The sequence below is a fragment of the Callospermophilus lateralis genome, chromosome 16, assembly GCF_048772815.1.
Source record: "Callospermophilus lateralis isolate mCalLat2 chromosome 16, mCalLat2.hap1, whole genome shotgun sequence".
In the NCBI taxonomy this organism is placed as follows: domain Eukaryota; kingdom Metazoa; phylum Chordata; class Mammalia; order Rodentia; family Sciuridae; genus Callospermophilus; species Callospermophilus lateralis.
This window is the reverse complement of record NC_135320.1, coordinates 60,875,014-60,892,478: the sequence shown is the minus strand read 5'-3', so window position 1 is coordinate 60,892,478 and position 17,465 is coordinate 60,875,014. Positions and strand designations below refer to the sequence as shown.

The 17,465-nt window shown below is 37.4% G+C and overlaps 1 protein-coding gene across 2 annotated transcripts in view; it reads right to left on the bottom strand.

Annotated features, from left to right (window-relative positions):
• Positions 1-3,315: 3,315 nt before the first annotated feature.
• The window catches only part of Zfpm2 (zinc finger protein, FOG family member 2), a 426,462-nt gene continuing 412,312 nt past the window's right edge, over positions 3,316-17,465 (bottom strand). For both annotated transcript variants that reach the window (XM_076835469.1, XM_076835470.1), the window contains 3 exons: positions 12,468-12,674; positions 8,784-9,008; positions 3,316-6,798 (listed from right to left, as the gene is read on the bottom strand). In XM_076835469.1, the coding sequence (XP_076691584.1) occupies positions 4,310-6,798; positions 8,784-9,008; positions 12,468-12,674 (2,921 nt within the window). In that variant the 3' untranslated portion in view covers positions 3,316-4,309. The remainder of the gene's footprint in view (positions 6,799-8,783; positions 9,009-12,467; positions 12,675-17,465) is intronic.

The following is a 17,465-nucleotide window of genomic DNA, read 5'->3' as shown; positions in this document are numbered from 1 at the left end:
CTCAAATCTAGTCTAGGCTAGTTGATTATCTATTCCAGCGCATCTCAAGCTTTAGTGTCTAGACTCCTTTGCCAGATGTCATCTGGTTAGCTTGTGCCATTAAGAGACATTGTGGGATATTAAAAGAAAGAGGAAGAATAAAGTTCTCTTTTGCTGGATTGAATGGTATTTATGATGACAACTGTGGCTATGTGAACTATTGCAGAATCCTGTGCAAGAATCCCAATCCCAGGAGCAAAAGCATGTGCCATCCCATTGCCAGCAGTCTCAGGAGAACAGCTTCCCTGTGCTCTGACTTTATTAGCAGTACTGATGGTAGTTTGGACTCCTGGGATTTATGACAAACAGCAGGAAATGCCTCCTGGCTTTCTGCAGAGCTATAGTACAATGAAGGCCACAGTGTAGGGGCCTCAGCAACAGGATGATGATTCTATCCAGAAACTACATTTTTTTTTCTATTTTTTCTCCAGTTATTAGGGTGGTAATGGTTTCCTGAGATTCCCAGTCCCTTTCAATTCTCCCTGGATTTCTAAAACTTTTGTAATCATTTCCCAACCTAAAATCCCTGTTTGAAATATCTATACCAGATACAGAATTCCTGTAATAGACTTTTATATGTGTATGTGGTTTTATTTTCCCAATAGTGGTGAAAAAAATGGACATCTCTTCCCATATTCAAAAGCAATGGCTTGAAAATTATCTGGTAGATTATTCCTTTCATTGAAAGAGTTAATTGGATCAGAATTGGTTGACTCTCAACCAACCATTATTTATTCCTTCATTTTTCGTTCACTCAAATATTCCTACAACAACTCTTTCCTCTTTGAATTATTCATTAATCCATTCACAACCACTCATTTTGTGTTCCCTTAACTTTCAGGAATGATGGCAGGGAATAGCAATGGAAAGATTGAAATAAAAAGTATCCTGGATCTGTACCAATAACTAGTTACTTAATTTGTGAATTATTTTACTCTTGGATATTCAGTAATTCTTAATTTAGTATGCAACTTTATGAAAATCTAGCAAAAAACAAATGGTTGGTGTTAGCTAAAACAATTAGATTTGGGGATATTTCAAACCAATGAATAACATTGAATTCAATTATATGCATAGGGGAGTATAAAATAATTTCTTAGTTTTAAATGTCAATAATTTTAAATTGATACTTTTCAAAATGAACCTTATAAATATTTAGTGTTGGAGGATAATGCTTAAATATTTGGGGAATTGCTGCCTGTTTCAAGTGTCTGTGAATGAGCAATATCCTTCACTTGTGCATTTCTTTTGATATGTGATAAGGTGTCCCAAGCTGAGATTCTTATTTTGATGTTTTGATAATTAGAAACCTGGATAATTAGAAAAACATCTTTTAAAACAACTTTAAGCAACTTAGGATTTTAAGAATAAAGACTGAATTTGTTTTGTGACAAGACTATCTTTAATTATGGAAAAACCAACACGTTCACTCATTTGACTACTTATTAACATGACAAAACATAAGTGACAAAAACAAAGACATTTTTCTGAATGAAATTTTTTGAGAGATGATACTCCAAAAATCTCAGTAAGTTCATAAATGAAGAGAAAATGTTGCATATAAAATAGTAGGTCTTGATTTTTTGTTTGTTTTTTGTTTCAAAAATTTCCATTAGGGAAATGTTTGTAAGCATGGATTTAAATTGCCCTTTCCTATATTTCTACTTTTATTTTGTTGGCCCACATTGCATATGTTCTTCTTTAAGCAGTCTTGCAGAGGAAATGAAAAGAGTCCCTAAACTGTAAAACTCACTGTGTACAAGTATTGGACTGACTCTTGATGCCTCAGTTTTTATGTAGACAGACACTCACCTGGATGTACTGACATCTTTTGGGGTCTTCTGTGGCTACAATTATATGCTGGGAGTTCCTTAAAGGGACCAAATGTCCAATGTGAAGTGAGGTTTCTGGAGAGAGACCTGAGTCTAGAAAGAGGGAAAAGTGCTTCTCTCTGGACTCAGGTGTAAAACTGCTTAGGGTTTAGAGAAGTGTGGATCCACTCATGAAGTAGACATGATGAAGCTGGATCAGGTGACCCTCCTGTAAGAAAACTTGATGTTAGCTCTAGGCTGGTGATGCCATTGAGAGGTATTCTTTCCACCACTTCTCCCTTCCATCATTCCTGAATGTCAAGAACATACTGTTAGAGTGTGGCATGTCTGATATCTATGCTTGCGTAGTAAAGGAAAAGCAGTGTCTTTTTTCTGGAAGCTAGAATGGGAAGTTTGGGAGCAGTGGTCATAACTAGGAGAAATGGTGATGATCCCCCAGAGCAGCAGTCTTATTGGGGATGTCACACCAGGAAAATCTCAAAAGCTTCTCAGTCCAAATTCTGGCATTTAAGTCTATAGGGGGCTTATGTCATTGAAATGTTTCCATTTAGAAAAGATTGTCTTTCTTTTAAGTCACAAATCAGACCCCAACACATTAAAGTGACATCAAGATGATCAGCTGCTTCAGTATTGACCTTCTGATTTAATGGAGGAAGGAGCACAATGTGGCATATGACCAATAACATGCCCCAGGTCTCTCTTACTTGTGAACTTTGTGACTTCAGGTACTTAAAATCACTCAGGTAAACCAGGAAGTGAAAGGATTCAACTCTATTAATATATTTTCAATAGTGTTCATAGATTCTGCAATGATTTGATTTTCAATTTTCATATCAATATTAAAACATATGTTGAGCTATTTTATGTTGAAGTCAGATGATTGGATCAACTGAGAAGGGGGAAGGATGGTAAAAGGTGATGGTTTATATTAGTTCTTCAGATTGTTTTGTGGTGTTTAAATCCTTGACAGAATAATAAAATCTATTTAGTCAGAATATGTTTTGTGGTTTGGTCTGGACTTCTAGTGTGTGTGTGTGTGTGTGTGTGTGTGTGTGTGTGTGTGTATGAGAGAGAGAGGGAGAGAGGGAGAGAGAGAGAGAGAGAGAGAGAGAGAGAGAGAGAGAGAGAGAGAGAGAGAGAGAGAGAGAGAGAGAGAGAGAGAGAGAGAAAGAGTCAGTTTATGTGTATATGTAACAACCCTAGGTATTCTAGGTTGTCATCCTTTACTTACAATTGAGGACCACTGAATTAAACAGAGGGAAAGGGAAGTTGTATCCTGTGGTCAACACCAAGAGTAATTAATCTGGTGGCAGTATTTATAATTGGTCTTCAATTGTTGCTATTTAGTATGTGACATGTGAGTCCTCAATAATTCCCCTTGGTACTTATGGTTAAAAAAGGATGCCAAACTTCTCCAACAATCTGGAATTTTATTCCATCCATATACATGCATAGTAACAACATTTGTTGAGAAATTATTTCTATCAGAAGTAGAACATTATCTTTGTGATCACCAGGTGCAGTATTGCTACTCTTATATTTAAATAGATCTTATATATGAATTAAATTCATACTTGCAGCATTGAGTTTAGGGTTTTGATTTAGACTGTGCCTTTCAAAAGATAAAACTGATTAATACTACCTCATTACAATACTGCTTCCAGTAATTTTGTTCATTCTTTATAAAGTATTGCATTTAACAGCAAAGGTTTAAAAATTGAGACAGAGCTGCATCAGCGAAAGAAAATACAAGTACTATACAAGAAAAAAATTGCCATCTTCATTTAACATACATGTTTAAGATTAAGAAAATGGACAGAAACATACGGCTACATACAAATGCAAAGCCTAGTGACTAAGAGACTGTATCTGCTAAAATATAAAGTGCAAACGGAGCCTGATTATCCAAGAATTGAAATCTTAAGGCGAACTTATAGCATGTGTATTTAGAACATCTTTGCAAGTTATATTTTAGCATATACATATATCTGCAACAGCATATAAGAAAAAATCAAGATACACAAGTGCTTTTGAAGCTATTTCTAAAATGCTTTTCTGTATTGTTTGTGACTATTTTCTTTAAAAGCTACTATACAGTGCAAACCATATGTGCTACACAATAACTATACAATAACATTACAAATGACTTTAATATAAAGTTTTTAAATAAAAAATAACATAACCACAGCTATGAATACTGCTGGTAAAATAAATTAAATTTTTTTTTGAAAATGGCACCAATAATACACTTTACTAATGGACTGTAATGAAATTACATCTTAAGTCTTCAACTCAGCCATAATGAATTATCTCCTGATTGCCCAGATGTAATTCAAACAGCTTTTTTTTTTTCTATTTTTTTTTTTTTTCTGGACTGGTTAGAACAACATACTAAACACTGGTACCAAAGGTGACTGATGTTAATTTATTTAGTTAGTTCATTTGACATGTTCCGCTGCATGTGATGAACAATAAAACTTCTTGTGAGTTATAAAGTTTGAAAGGTTGTTGAACTGGATATCACAGAGCCGGCAATATTTCCCACTGGTTGGGGCCTGTGTGGAGCCATTTACCCCTTTTGCTATACTAGACAACTGTTCCTCTGCTGAGGGAATTCCTGGCGAGACATTCTCATTCGCAGCTAATGGGTTCTCAGAGATCCACGTGGGAGATTTGTGGCCATCTTCATGCGGAGGATTCTGGGAAATGTTCTCTTGCTGTGGGTTGGCCGCAGGCCTCTCATCTGGTTTCAGTCCACCATTCACTATGACCATGCCTCTGTTTTTGGGCAACAGTGGCAGAGAATCTTTCTTCGGCACTGAGCATCCATTTGAGGAAGCCTGGCCTTTGGGAGATTCATTTTCTGCGTTTGTGCTCTGCTCTATGTCAGTGTTATGGATGACAAGAGAACCAGAAATATAATCGCTGGGCTTTATGCCATAATAGGGAGAAAGCTGGTCGGCTCCTTTTGCCTTCTTTATTGCTCCAGGGTAAAGGCATTGTGGAAGAAACAAATGTTTGTTTTCTTCTTTTGTAGCAATGAGCTGAGCAGCCTCACTAAAGACTTTGAGGCCTTGCAGGGTTGCTAAATGGGATGAAAATAAGTTTCCATTGGGGGAAGGCTGCTTCAGATTCCCATTTTTCTCACATTTTATTATGCTTCTCTCATAACTGACATCAGGGCTGTTCCGTTCACTTTCTGGATTCGGAAACACTTTGCCATCCAGTTGGCCCAGGTCATTACGCTGATGTGCGGTGACTGGACAGAAATTCTGCTTGTGGGCCAGGTAGTTTTCCACCTTATTGAAGCTGATCTTGCACACAGTGCATTCGTGATAGTCGAGCAGCCTTTTGGGAGACGTGGTTGTCCGCTCAGACTGGGGTAAACACTTTTTGCTCAGATCTATGGGCACATCCATCTCCAGGCAGGAAACACTGGAATGAGTAGTGTCACATTTGGAAACTGGAACACATTTGTTGATCGTCAGAGAAGTTTCCAAGTGCTTTGAGACGATTCCTGGAAAAATATCACATCTTGGGTGGTAGCACTCTCCTAGTCCTTCTGTGGGTTCTTGAGTGGAGGTACAAGGATTGCTGAGGTTGGCTACGTCGAGGAATCGTTGTTGGACCAGCGGAGGCCTCTGTTCCTGCTCAGGTAGGCACATCTCATACATCTTTCTGCGCTTGCGAGTACGCATGGTTCTCTGCATGGCAGGCACTTTGTTGGAAGCAGACCTCTTTAGTGGAGGGTCGTGACGTGTAGCACAGTAATACTGTTTATGGACCATGTATGTTTCGTGCCGGCTGAAGGTAATGTTGCAAGCTTCACAGGTAGTCTTATTTGGGTCACTTTCCCCGTCCACCAAAGGGACACTGGCATTTTTCACATCAACAGGTTTTCCATTAATTTTGTCATCACTACCATTGGAGGTGGAGAGCTTCTTGGCTTGAGTGGGAAAGTCCTTGTCATGGCCCTTCCCATTTGGCCCAATTAAATCTAAAACCGTGGAAGAATTGATGCAGGATGTTTGAAGAAGTGGGTTCTCAGGATCAGCAGAATGAGTAGTTGGGTTGAGAAGGTTTATAGAGGTTTGGCCAGTATTGGGACTCACAGCTTCAGGCATCTTTTCTGAAACACCAGGAAACTCTGGGGACTTGGCCATCTGCTGCCAGCGGCTGCTGCAATAATGTTTTTTGTGCACTAGATAATTATCCAAATTATTGAATGTTATGTTGCACTCAAAACAAGTAGCCCCCTTGGGCATCAAGGGACTGTAAATTACAGGAGGGTAGCTGCTACTTCCATGCCTCAGTCGCCGATGTACCAACTCAGACATCTTGGCTAAGATCTCTGAAGCTTGAGGGACCATTGTGATATCCTGGGGGAAAGCAAACTGAGATAGGAAAGGGCCCACAGGGAATGAAGGCCCGATATTAGGCTGAACTGGAGATGAGGCGAGTCTCGGGCTAGAGGGCTCAGACTTGATTTTTGTGTATGAAAAGCTTTGTTTGTTTGTTGCAGGCTGTATTTCTGGTCTCTGGTTAGTGAGAAAGAGCTGAGTCTTTTTTTCACACTTGTCCAGCTCAGTGTCAGAGCTCGCATCTTTAGTCTGCATGGCCTTTTGGCTCTGCGGGAGTTCTCTGGTCAACAAGTCTGTGGCTGGCTGTAAGCTGTCTTCAGTTGCAGTTGGAGAGTGCTCCATGTCACTTTCTCTGGGAAGTTTTCCACTAGGGACATGGAGCTCCTGGTGCTGCAATAACTCCCTCTGAGTCTGGAAGCCGAAATGGCAGTGATTACATCGGAAGGCAGCTTGAGTGAGATGGGAGAACAGGTGTTGGTGAAAGTTGATCACGGAATCAGCAGTGTAGCTGCAGACGGTGCATTTTAGACTAGCACCAGGGGGCAGGAATTCTTCCATTTTCACTCCTGGAGAGACACATAAAATAAAATCACTGAGAACCACACATGTTGGTCTCATAAACACAGGAATCTTGCTAATGACTAGTGTCTTCAACACAACAGAAATTGAAATCTGTCCGAATTGTGTTTGTGATATTAACTTTTTTTATTATATTAATATTGTGATATTAATAGAGAGTAATAGCACTTGATAGTTTCCAAAGCACTTCCATAAGTATTATGGGATAGAAATGGGATAAGTGTCACTATCCCTATTCCATGAGTCAGGTAATAAACTCAAGCTATGGGAACTGATTATGGTCATCAAACTATGAAGTGATGGAGCCGTTCCTTAGCCTTGGGTTCCATAATTACTAATCCAATAACCTTCTTGTTATTATAGTCTACATTAGGACGCAGGGAGTATACATTAGGTTGCTATTGAAAACTCTTGTGTAAGTAACATACTACATTAGATATACTCTCCATTCAAAAGAATTAAAATAGGAACCACTTGGTAAAGTACTTAATTACTTACTAATTTATCTTTGCTATAAATACAAAATCTTGTTCACTGGTTTTGCTGAACATGATTAGCTCTATCCAGGGCTAATATTTGGCTGAAGGGCAACAGTACACTAATGTGGTCATTTTGGACTGGCATCTATGCTGATTGATCACTGCCTTTTTCTTGAGTCAGTTATTAAATATTTTGAATATCACCACGGACTGTGGTTGGTAGCTTCCATTTGGCTTCATTTGATTAAACTGGACTTGACTCATCCTCTCTGCACTCTAAACTGAGAATTGACTTTTATATTAATAAGCTGAATGTATGGCAACGGTATCCAGCCTTACAGTGATATAAGGGTACTTACTATCCTTTACTCCTTAATTAATCCCAAACTCATTTTTCAATTTAGCTGAAAAGATCCTCTATTGCTATTCTTTCTGTTTTTTGCATGACTACTCACCAGTGGAAAACAACCACCCTGTTTCTGCCAACCCTGTGTGAAAACAATTCATTGGTAAGGAGAGGGAAAAGGTAATGGAAGTACTTTTGTAGGTGCAGAGATAAAGGTTTACACTGCGTCAGAACATTGGAAGTAGGAGCCAGTTTTTAAAAGAATTGTCATCATTTCAGTATTTAAACTATTTAACCTAAGTGAAAATAGATTACTCAGAAGTATCCTACAAATTTGTATAAAGTGTTGAAGAACTGTGATTCCCAAAATCTAGTATGTTCCATCCAGAAATGTACCTGAAAATATTTAAAGAAAATATGACTCTTTAAGTTTCATTAATTTGAAGTTTTGGTAAAATTTGAGAATTAGGATGTTATGAGATTAAACTAATAATAGTTGGCATATAATTCTAAAATAAATGAGCATAGCTGCCACTTTGCTGTTAAGATATAGCTTTAAAAAACTTATTTTTCTTAAGGAATTTAGAAACAGCACCAAAAGAATCTTTATGTCATAAAAATAAACTAAGCTCTAACAATGCACACTTTGGAAGTCAAGAACATTTTACAGATCCATATTTCAAATTTAATTTCCTTGAATGTGATTTTATTTGTATCTATTCAAATAACAGCTTTATTTCAATGCAGCACTTATTTTAAGGTACTTACCATTTCTTCCCTACCATATGGGAAACACTATAGTTAGTTTACAAAGACACTTGAAGCTATAGGTGTTAATGACAATATACAAAGGGTATTGAGACCTTCTTTTGAAAATGATGTTGTTTTGCCTCAACTGAACAAGCAGAATGATTTGTCCTGCAGTCTGAGCACTGTAGGTGTTAGAAAAGAAATCAGACTCAAATCCTCAAGTATCCATGAGTATCCATGGCATAAGATAATACTGGATGGCCCAGCAAAAGAGATCATACAAATGAATAGACAGATTGATAGAGAGGTAGATAGATTAAAAATGAGGTGAGATGTATGTATGTATAGAAAGAATAGAATATACTAGAGCAACCACTGAAATAAAAGTGCCCCTTACCACTGTGTGAATTCAGGTGCATTTCCAGAGCTCGGGCATTTGAAAAGCTCTTGGTGCACTGTGGGAAGGGACACAGGCTGGAAATCTGATGAGCACTGTCTTCATTTTCTTCTGATACTGGAGCAGCTTCTCTTTGCCTCCCACTACAATAGTACATCAAATGGGCTTGCAGATTCCGCTCACTCCGGTACCAGATTCCACAGGACTTGCAAGGGAATATATCTTCTGCAGGCAAAAACGTAGAGACACATTAGCTACTGTCCATTTGGGGACAAACAAGAGTAAAGCAGCATTTAGTCTGATCTTTCATGGAAGTCTGTTCTCAGGTTCTGAATTAGATAATCAGATGGTGAGGAGTACCATCTTGGATGTTGTTCTGTAGTCTGGGACAAGGCTTTAGAAAATAGTACTGTAATTTTTATTTGTTCTTTTTAGTTATACATGATGGTCTACCACCATGAATACCTATTTTGGTATATTTATACAAACATGCAATATGTATCATTCTAAGTAGGATCCCAATCATGTTATTGTATTGGAAACTCCATATAGAAATCATTTGACAGCATTAGAATGGGGTCTTAATTAGAATAAGTATTTCCCATGCTTTCATAATTTTACCCAAATGGATTCTACTTCATGTATAAATAAAAAGAACCAATAAAAATAAAGTTAAAAAATAAAACACTACTGTAGGAGATTCCATTTTTTTAAAGCACAAAATATTAATATTAAGTTGTATTTATGGTTTGGAAAATATTCATTTATTAATAGTGATGCAAATTGGTTTATTTGATTGGTTTAAAGGTAAACATCTGATGACTAGACCAAACATTGATCCAATGCCAAGCCCTGACATCACATGTTCATTCAATAATTACAGAGTGCCTATGATGTTCCAGAGTCTATGTTGGGCTGGGTACAAAAGAAAAGACTGAACAGCTTTCATTAAGGAGCTTACAGTCCCCTGGGATGGATAAACAAGTGGTGACACAGTTACATTACAGTCTGATGACTATTCCAGTGGAGGTATCTTATGGTGCTCTGGTGCTCGGGGGCATGGAAAGAGATGCTTGTTAGGTTGTTGTGGGTGAGGACTGGATGTGGGAGGAGAAAAGAGAATGACTTAGAGGGAAGATGATGATATGCCTATGCTGAGGTGTGAAGGACGAAATGAAGCTACTCAGAGAGAAACTTTGGGATGATCCTGATCCAGGGAACAGCCCAGAAAAAGTCTGGATGAAGGCTGAGATGCTATTGAGGCAAAAGGCATTCTCAGGGGACTGGAAAGGAGAAACTGTACAAAGCAGTGAAAGACTTTAAGAGACCTTGCAGACTCTCTGAGGTTTAGATTTTATCCAATGAGTGTGGAGATTCACTGAATAATTTTTAAGTAAGAGACTGACAGACAGAATGAGAATTATAGAAACATAGCAACGGAGTCTAGTTTTGAAGGTTGTAAATTTGGAAGGAAGACTTTGGACCTGTAGGAGGCAATAATCTAAAGTGCAGTAATCTAAAGTGAGAGATGACAGAATTTGAGTTGCAGTGCACCATCCTTTCATTTGTGTCAAGTCATTCTGTGATATGTAATATTCCTGCCTTCACTTATGGAAGGTTTCTCTTTTTATTTTTTAACCCTCATAATAGGTGAAGAACCTAGGATTGAGTGGTTGTCTTTGATCACATACGTGGTTCACGTGGGATGGGAATCTAGGCCTAAATACTCTTCCATAATGCCTCATGGCAAAAGAGGCAAGTACAGAATAAAGTTTCAAAAAAAATCTCAAATTTTATACTATCACTATTTGTTATTTAGCCCACCTCTCCTCAGTTAATTACATTTGTACCATTGAGGAAGGGGCAGTTTAGTACAGGATCATTTAAGCAGGATGAGTTTAAATGATTAATTTAAAAACGAAACACACAATACTCTGCAGCCATCACAGTGGCACAGGCTTGTAATCCCAGCCATCTGCGAGGCTGAGGCAGGAGGATCTGGAATTCAAAGCCAGTCTCAGCAAAAGCAATGTGCTAAACAGATCCGCGAGACTCTCTCTGAAAATAAAATACAAAATAGGGCTGGGGAAGTGGCTCAGTGGTCAAGTGCCCCTGAGTTTAATCCCTGGTACAAAAAAAAAAAAATGCTATGCTTCTATGCTGAATTATTTGAGATTGATAGTTATCAAGCTACCAAGAGCAAACATGGTAGACTCTCAAAGATAATTAAAATTAATGTTCTAAGAAATATTACATATATTGGCATTTCCCAATAACATAAGGTTATGTAAAGTCCCTTGTAATAAAATCCTTTTGCCTCAAATTCACATTAGGCAAATGTTGTTTTAAGTTCTGCATTATTAGAACCAAAGTAAAGATCCAGTAAAACAAACAAACAAACAAAAAACTACATTTACATTAAGGAAATTAAATAATATTAGCTTAGGTGGGAAGTACTTAATCTATTAATTGGATACATAGCAATTTCAGAATAATCTGAGCATTTATTTACTCTAAAGAAATGCTTTAGATTAAATTCTTTATTTAATCTAAAGAATGCTGTCAAAGAAAGAAAAATAATTATCACTGAAGTCCTCATCTCTCCAGCCTCAAGATGTCATTACCATCTCTAGGTTTCTGTTCTATATCAGCCTCAGGAAATTTCAAGGATATTTTTGATTAAATGTATTTTTTTAGCTTGCCTATTTTAGTATTCATTCTCTTTTTCAAATGTGAATGCTACTTATATTTTCTCACACAGCTTGACAGAAAGAGATTTATCTTGAACAAAGATCGTAGGACTCCTAGATCACTGGTTTTCTATCATATAACATGCCACTTTGGCTGGGAGTAGTGGCACATGCCTACAATCCCAGCTACATAGGAGCCTCAGACAGGAGGATCACAAGTTCAAGGCCAGCTTAGGCAACTTGGGGAGATCATATTAAAATAAAATTTAAAAATAGACTGGGAAAGCTCAGAGAGAAAATGCTTCTGGGTTCAATCTCCAGTACTGGGGGCAGGGGGCGGAAAGAAAAAGTACCACTTTGTGTATTCAAGGAATACAAACTAAATTCAACATTCATTTTAACAACAGAAGATCACAAAGGTAAATTTGCCAGAGCATAATTTCAAATTCCCATATAAAATATTCAAAATTTACATATATTTTTCTTTATTTCCTTTAAAAAAATTATCCAAGCTATATTTCCTTTCCATTCATGTATAAAATTCAGATTTGGTGGGTGTTTTGCATTTTTTGGTTTTTGTTTTTAACTCTGTGTCTCCTAAAGAATACTACAATCATTCAACCAGGGAAACATCACTGAAAACTGCGGGGTTTCTCATAGCTAAATAGCCCTGAATATTATTCAGCCAGTTTAGAATGTCAGTTTATCTATGTGTGTGACATTTAGGAATCCAACATCCAACCTGAAATTGTTGAATTTAAGTGTTCTTTCTGTATTCCTATAGGTAGAAATCTCACACAATCGTGTGTGTGCGCGTGCATGCACACACACAGAACACACACACACACACACACACACACACACACACACAGATACAATAAAGCCACAATAGTGGGGAAAAATGTCTGTCCCCGGGTTGCCTGTCATCAGACATTTTTCCCCCGATAAAAAACCCTCACCTCCCCAAAGCTGGGCTGTAGCACTCAGCACTTACTGTTGACAATAGCTGTAGGCAAAATAGAAGCCATGGCTGCTTGCTGAGGAAGCAGCTGAATTGAGTCCAGCAGGCGTGCAGGGTACATCCCTTCTGTGAGAGTCATCTGACTGGCAGCTTGTAGTCTTGAGTCAAAATCCACCACAAAGGCAATTAGCTCTTCACCCTCAGAGATGGCCTTCGTCGTTGTGCACCAAAGCTGACCCCCTATTAAGAAGAAAAAAGGAAGAGGAAGACATGGGACTCTCCAGCCTGCTGTGGGCTGGGGTGATGTCAAGAGCACCTTCTCGTGTGGTGCACATCTGTTTCTACTGGGTAGGGTGTTTGGTCAAGACCACAGCTGTGCTCCCCAGCCCACCTCCGTGGAGAACTGGATTCCTTGAATTGTTTAGTGACTGGGAGTAGGAGAGACTAAAATATAGGTGTCATCTGTTGAGTTTTGTCAACTGTCTGCCTTCTGGGTCTTACCTGACCATGAAACTTGAAATATTATATTGGTATAGTGCCTAAAAAACAGCATGGTAGGGACCCATCTGCAGAAATTGATTTCTGAAGAGCACTGAAAGTACTATTTTTATATCTCAGGGAAGAAGTTCTATCTTTACTTTTCCAACTCTCTCTCCTTCTCCTACCATCCATCTTTCTCTCTATGTTATATATTTTTCTATCAATATTATATCAATAAGAGATGCCTGAAACTATAGAACAAGTGAATCTGAAATCTAGGAAATTAAAATGAAATTCTAAAGAGTATGACTGCCATTTTTTGTTTTGTTTTTTACTTTGCCTGAGTGATCTTATAGAATATTCTTTATAATGTAGCTTCTTTATCTCCATTTACCCTGATTGGACTTCCTGAAAAAAAGATATGCCAAAGATCCTTTTCAAAAAGGCTTATTTAAATAAAGATTTGTTTAAATGAAAAGAACCCTGTCTTCAAACACTAAGATATACTCTGGCTCTGCATTTCAAATGATCATGTGTGGTGCATTAAAAAGAAAAATTAACTATGCAAGTACATCTTCTAATGTATTGGAATGCGATAGTGGATGCTCATTTATTTAACATGTTTAGACAGGCAAAGCACTTATATTTTGTTATCTACACTCTCAGGCCTAGATATGTATCCTATACGGTTATGTCTGGAATAATGTGGCATACTTGATATGTTATAAAGCTTTTTTCCCCCTTTGTGTATATATTTGAAGGCTGTATATTGTACTCATTAAGCAAAAAAAAAAAAATTGTACCCATTTTGATAAGTCATATTGCTCTGTTTGTCTTTCAGCATAACTGTCTTTTCAACTGCACTTCATTTTTTTTTCCACCCTCTAAGATCATGCTTGTTAAACAATTTGTGGTAAAAATCTAGTGGGGAAGATAATGGCAGCATATGACATGGCAGAGTTGCACAGGAGAGCCAGGGTGGTGCTTTAGAGAAACTAAAGCCATTGATTAAGCTGGATGGTAAGGATGGAAAAATAAGCAAATAAGACACTATCAGTAACAGTGTGTGTTTGTGAAAAATAATTTAAAAACTAGGATGATAGTCCTTAAATCTGTGAGACAATTTCAAAGTAAAACACAAACAAAACTGAAATACTAGAAAACAACTTTTTCTTTTTCCCAATTTGAAACTAATGTGTCAGAGAGAATACAGGTTTACCACAGTTACATAAAACAGAAGCATTTGGCACTGATTTATTTAACTCCAAGCATTAGAAGTTAAACTGTCTCCCTGTGGAATCAGATGAGAATCGAAGCGTGAGGGTGGTATTTCCATTTTCCCCCAGACATCTTCTGCTTTTAGATGCTATGCCTTCTCTGATGTGCACACAGATCCAAACTACTTACAGCTGCAGGCAAGGGAATCATTTGCACCTAATCTTTCCTCTGGGAAATGGAAGCTAAAGTTTATTAAGAGAATCTGTATAATAAGGAGGTGGGGAGGGCAAAGCAAAGAACCACCATTCGGATTGACTTTATAGCATGGCCTTTCAGAGTCACTAGATTTCAATGATGAAATCCACATTCTTGGTAAATCAAGTTTTGGGTCCCTTTCATAAAAATCATGACCAGTTTGGCTAAGTACCCAGGAGAAGTAGGGATTTTAGAAAGGCACCCACTCCACTTGGAGGTAATCTTTATCACCATAGTCAATTATGTAGCAGCACAATAGAACATTTATGCTTAAATTTTGAACCAAAGAAATAAATAAAATGAGATTGAAAATATTAAGTGCAAAGAAAGGCAAACAAAAATGATTTTTCCTACATCATTAAACAACCTGGCAATTGTAATACATTTCTGAGTTCTCAGATGTTCCAAATAATGTTTCATATTTTATCATCTTTACCACTTTATCTCTAATTTTATGATTATTTGGAACATATCATTTAAAAAAACAGAATTGGACTAACAATGTACCAGGTAAGCTTGATGAGGAAGTCAGTTGTTCTAGGGTTTAATCTTTTAAATCATTCATTCATCAGCGATTCAAGGAAATGAACTCTCTGCTGTGTACCAGGCTGGTCTCTGTGGCTTCCCACACAGCTACTCAATGAGAACACACACACACAAACAGATAAATTACTCCACCACGTTCATGAGGTCGCGCTCTAATGCTAAAGAAAATGTGAGGAGAATGAGTAATTGACACTTCTTGGGGGAATCTGATGAGACATCCAAAGCTAACTTTTTATTAGCTCTGGAAGAATAAATAATATGTGTAGTTAGGAACCAGCAGGTGCTTCATTATTGGCCATGAAGTGAGTATGTATGTAAGAACAGAACTATGGAGAAGCCTGACTGTTTCTGGTCATGAACCTTGAACTTAGAGTCTGAGGAGAAAGGGATGGGTTAGGGGTCTGGGGTGCTGAAGGCAGCCGGTTCTGTACCACAAGAGTGGAAAGTAATATGTGGATTGCTGATTGATTTTTATCACACTGATAGCTTGAAGTTGGCCATGGTGAGGGTTGTAGCATTTGTCATGGGAACCGGCAATTGGTACAAATCAGAGTTTCCTCTCACAAAAAGCTTAGAGTAGGATGAGAGGGCTTTGAATGCAAGAGAAGAACAGTTGCATGGGCTCAAGATGGAGAGACAATATACATTTATTTGAACGAATAAGCACATGCTCAATCTGAATTTATTTTCCCCTCACAGTAGAGAGAGAGGAAACTGTATGGGTAGGAAAAGTTACATGGTAGTCATTTGGAGACTACTGTACTATTTTCAATTGTGAGAATTGTAAATTGTGAGAGAGGAAAGAGCCAGGTTCAAGAGTGTGATTTCCTGAAAAGATCAAGAGAAAGGAAGCTCTTGACAAAACACCAAGGTTTTTGTCCTTGGAAACAAGCTGTTGGTGATGCTATTAACAAGGAACTAAGCTGGTATATGAATAATCGGTGTTACAGAAACAACAATGACACACTGTGGTATTCATTAGGAGCACTGTCTTTGGATCTGATAGGAGAGGTGGTTTAAGTACATCATCCCTTTTAATTGTGTTAATTATTCTCTGAGATATATGATGTTTGCCTCACATTAGAATAGAGAAAACAGAAGGTTGGAAGAATTAAATAACTCCCAAAGCTGCATAGGCAGTCCACGGCAGAACCCTAACTTTGACTTTTGTCCTTACAAATCCAAGGTCCATGTGCACATGGAAATATTGAATTCTGTTTAGAAAGTTTGAGAAACCTAAGAGGCTTCTGGGTTAATGTATTTAGAAGGCAGTTGGAGCTTCAAGAAGACATATAGGTTGATGAAAAAAATTTTTGAAAGTCATCCACACATTCTAAATGACTGTGAATGCTTTTCACACCGATGTGTCATAAACCAAGAAGAAGTGAAACTGGGGTATATTGATATTTAGTGTGCAAGCAGGGGGAAAAGTTCATTAAAAGATACAAGAGCATATTTTTAGAAAGATTAGATGAGATCCAAGCAAATGACACTGCAAGAAATCAAGGGTTGGCTCTTTGAAATGGTTTAGTTGAGCTTTTCAGTTGATACATTTAGAATATGTAACTTGAAGGAGCATTATAGGGTGAGATAGCCTAAGTATTATAATTTCAATGACTGATTCAAATAAAGTCACTGAAGTGTGATTGCTGACCTCATTTGCAAAAAGTATGGGCAAGGAAGCCAGATTGCTTGGTGCAAATTCTGGCCCTGTCACTTGTTAACTGATTTGGAAATTGTTGCCAACTAAATCTACCTATCAGTTTTCTCATTCTTGAAAACAGGGATAATGATAAAAAATGTTCACCCTATAGTATTATTAAAGGGTTTAGTGAGTGAATAATGTGAAAGCTGAAGAACAGCACCCACATGTAAGTGTTTTATATTTGTTAAGTATTATCCTTTTGGTTTGGTTCTGGTTGGAGCTACCATCCTCATTTCCAACTTCCTTGCTAAATCCAAGATGAAAGAAATCTCACCAGAAAAGACAAATTGATGAATTCAATGAGCAAATGAATCCATGCTTCACTGGAAGCATCTAACTCACTTCAGAAAAGAAGATCAAGGGTGCATCCACTAGATATTAGAAATAGAAATAGTTTAATAGAAATAGAAAATAGAAATACAATTTCAAATAGAACTAGTTTCTAGCAACATGTATGAGTTTGAGGAGGAAAGCTTACTCTACTTTTTTAGAGCTGGGGTAAAGCTGCCAACTCTGATTCACAATCGTGTGGAATGCAGTATTCATCTTGATTAAGAAGCAATCAGAGGGCATAAAAATGCTGTCTGTTGACATTTAGTTATTTTGGTATCATATACCAATTGACCTCATGTTCAATGGAAACAAATTATAAGGCATTACATTACACCATTATCAAAAAACAGAAAATAACAAGTGTTAGTGGAGATGTAGAGGAATAGGAATAATTGTGCCCTATTGAAGGGAATATAAAATTGTATAGCATGGTGATTTATTAAATAATAAAAATATAATTATTATGATTCAGCCAATTTTAGTCCTAGGTTTAT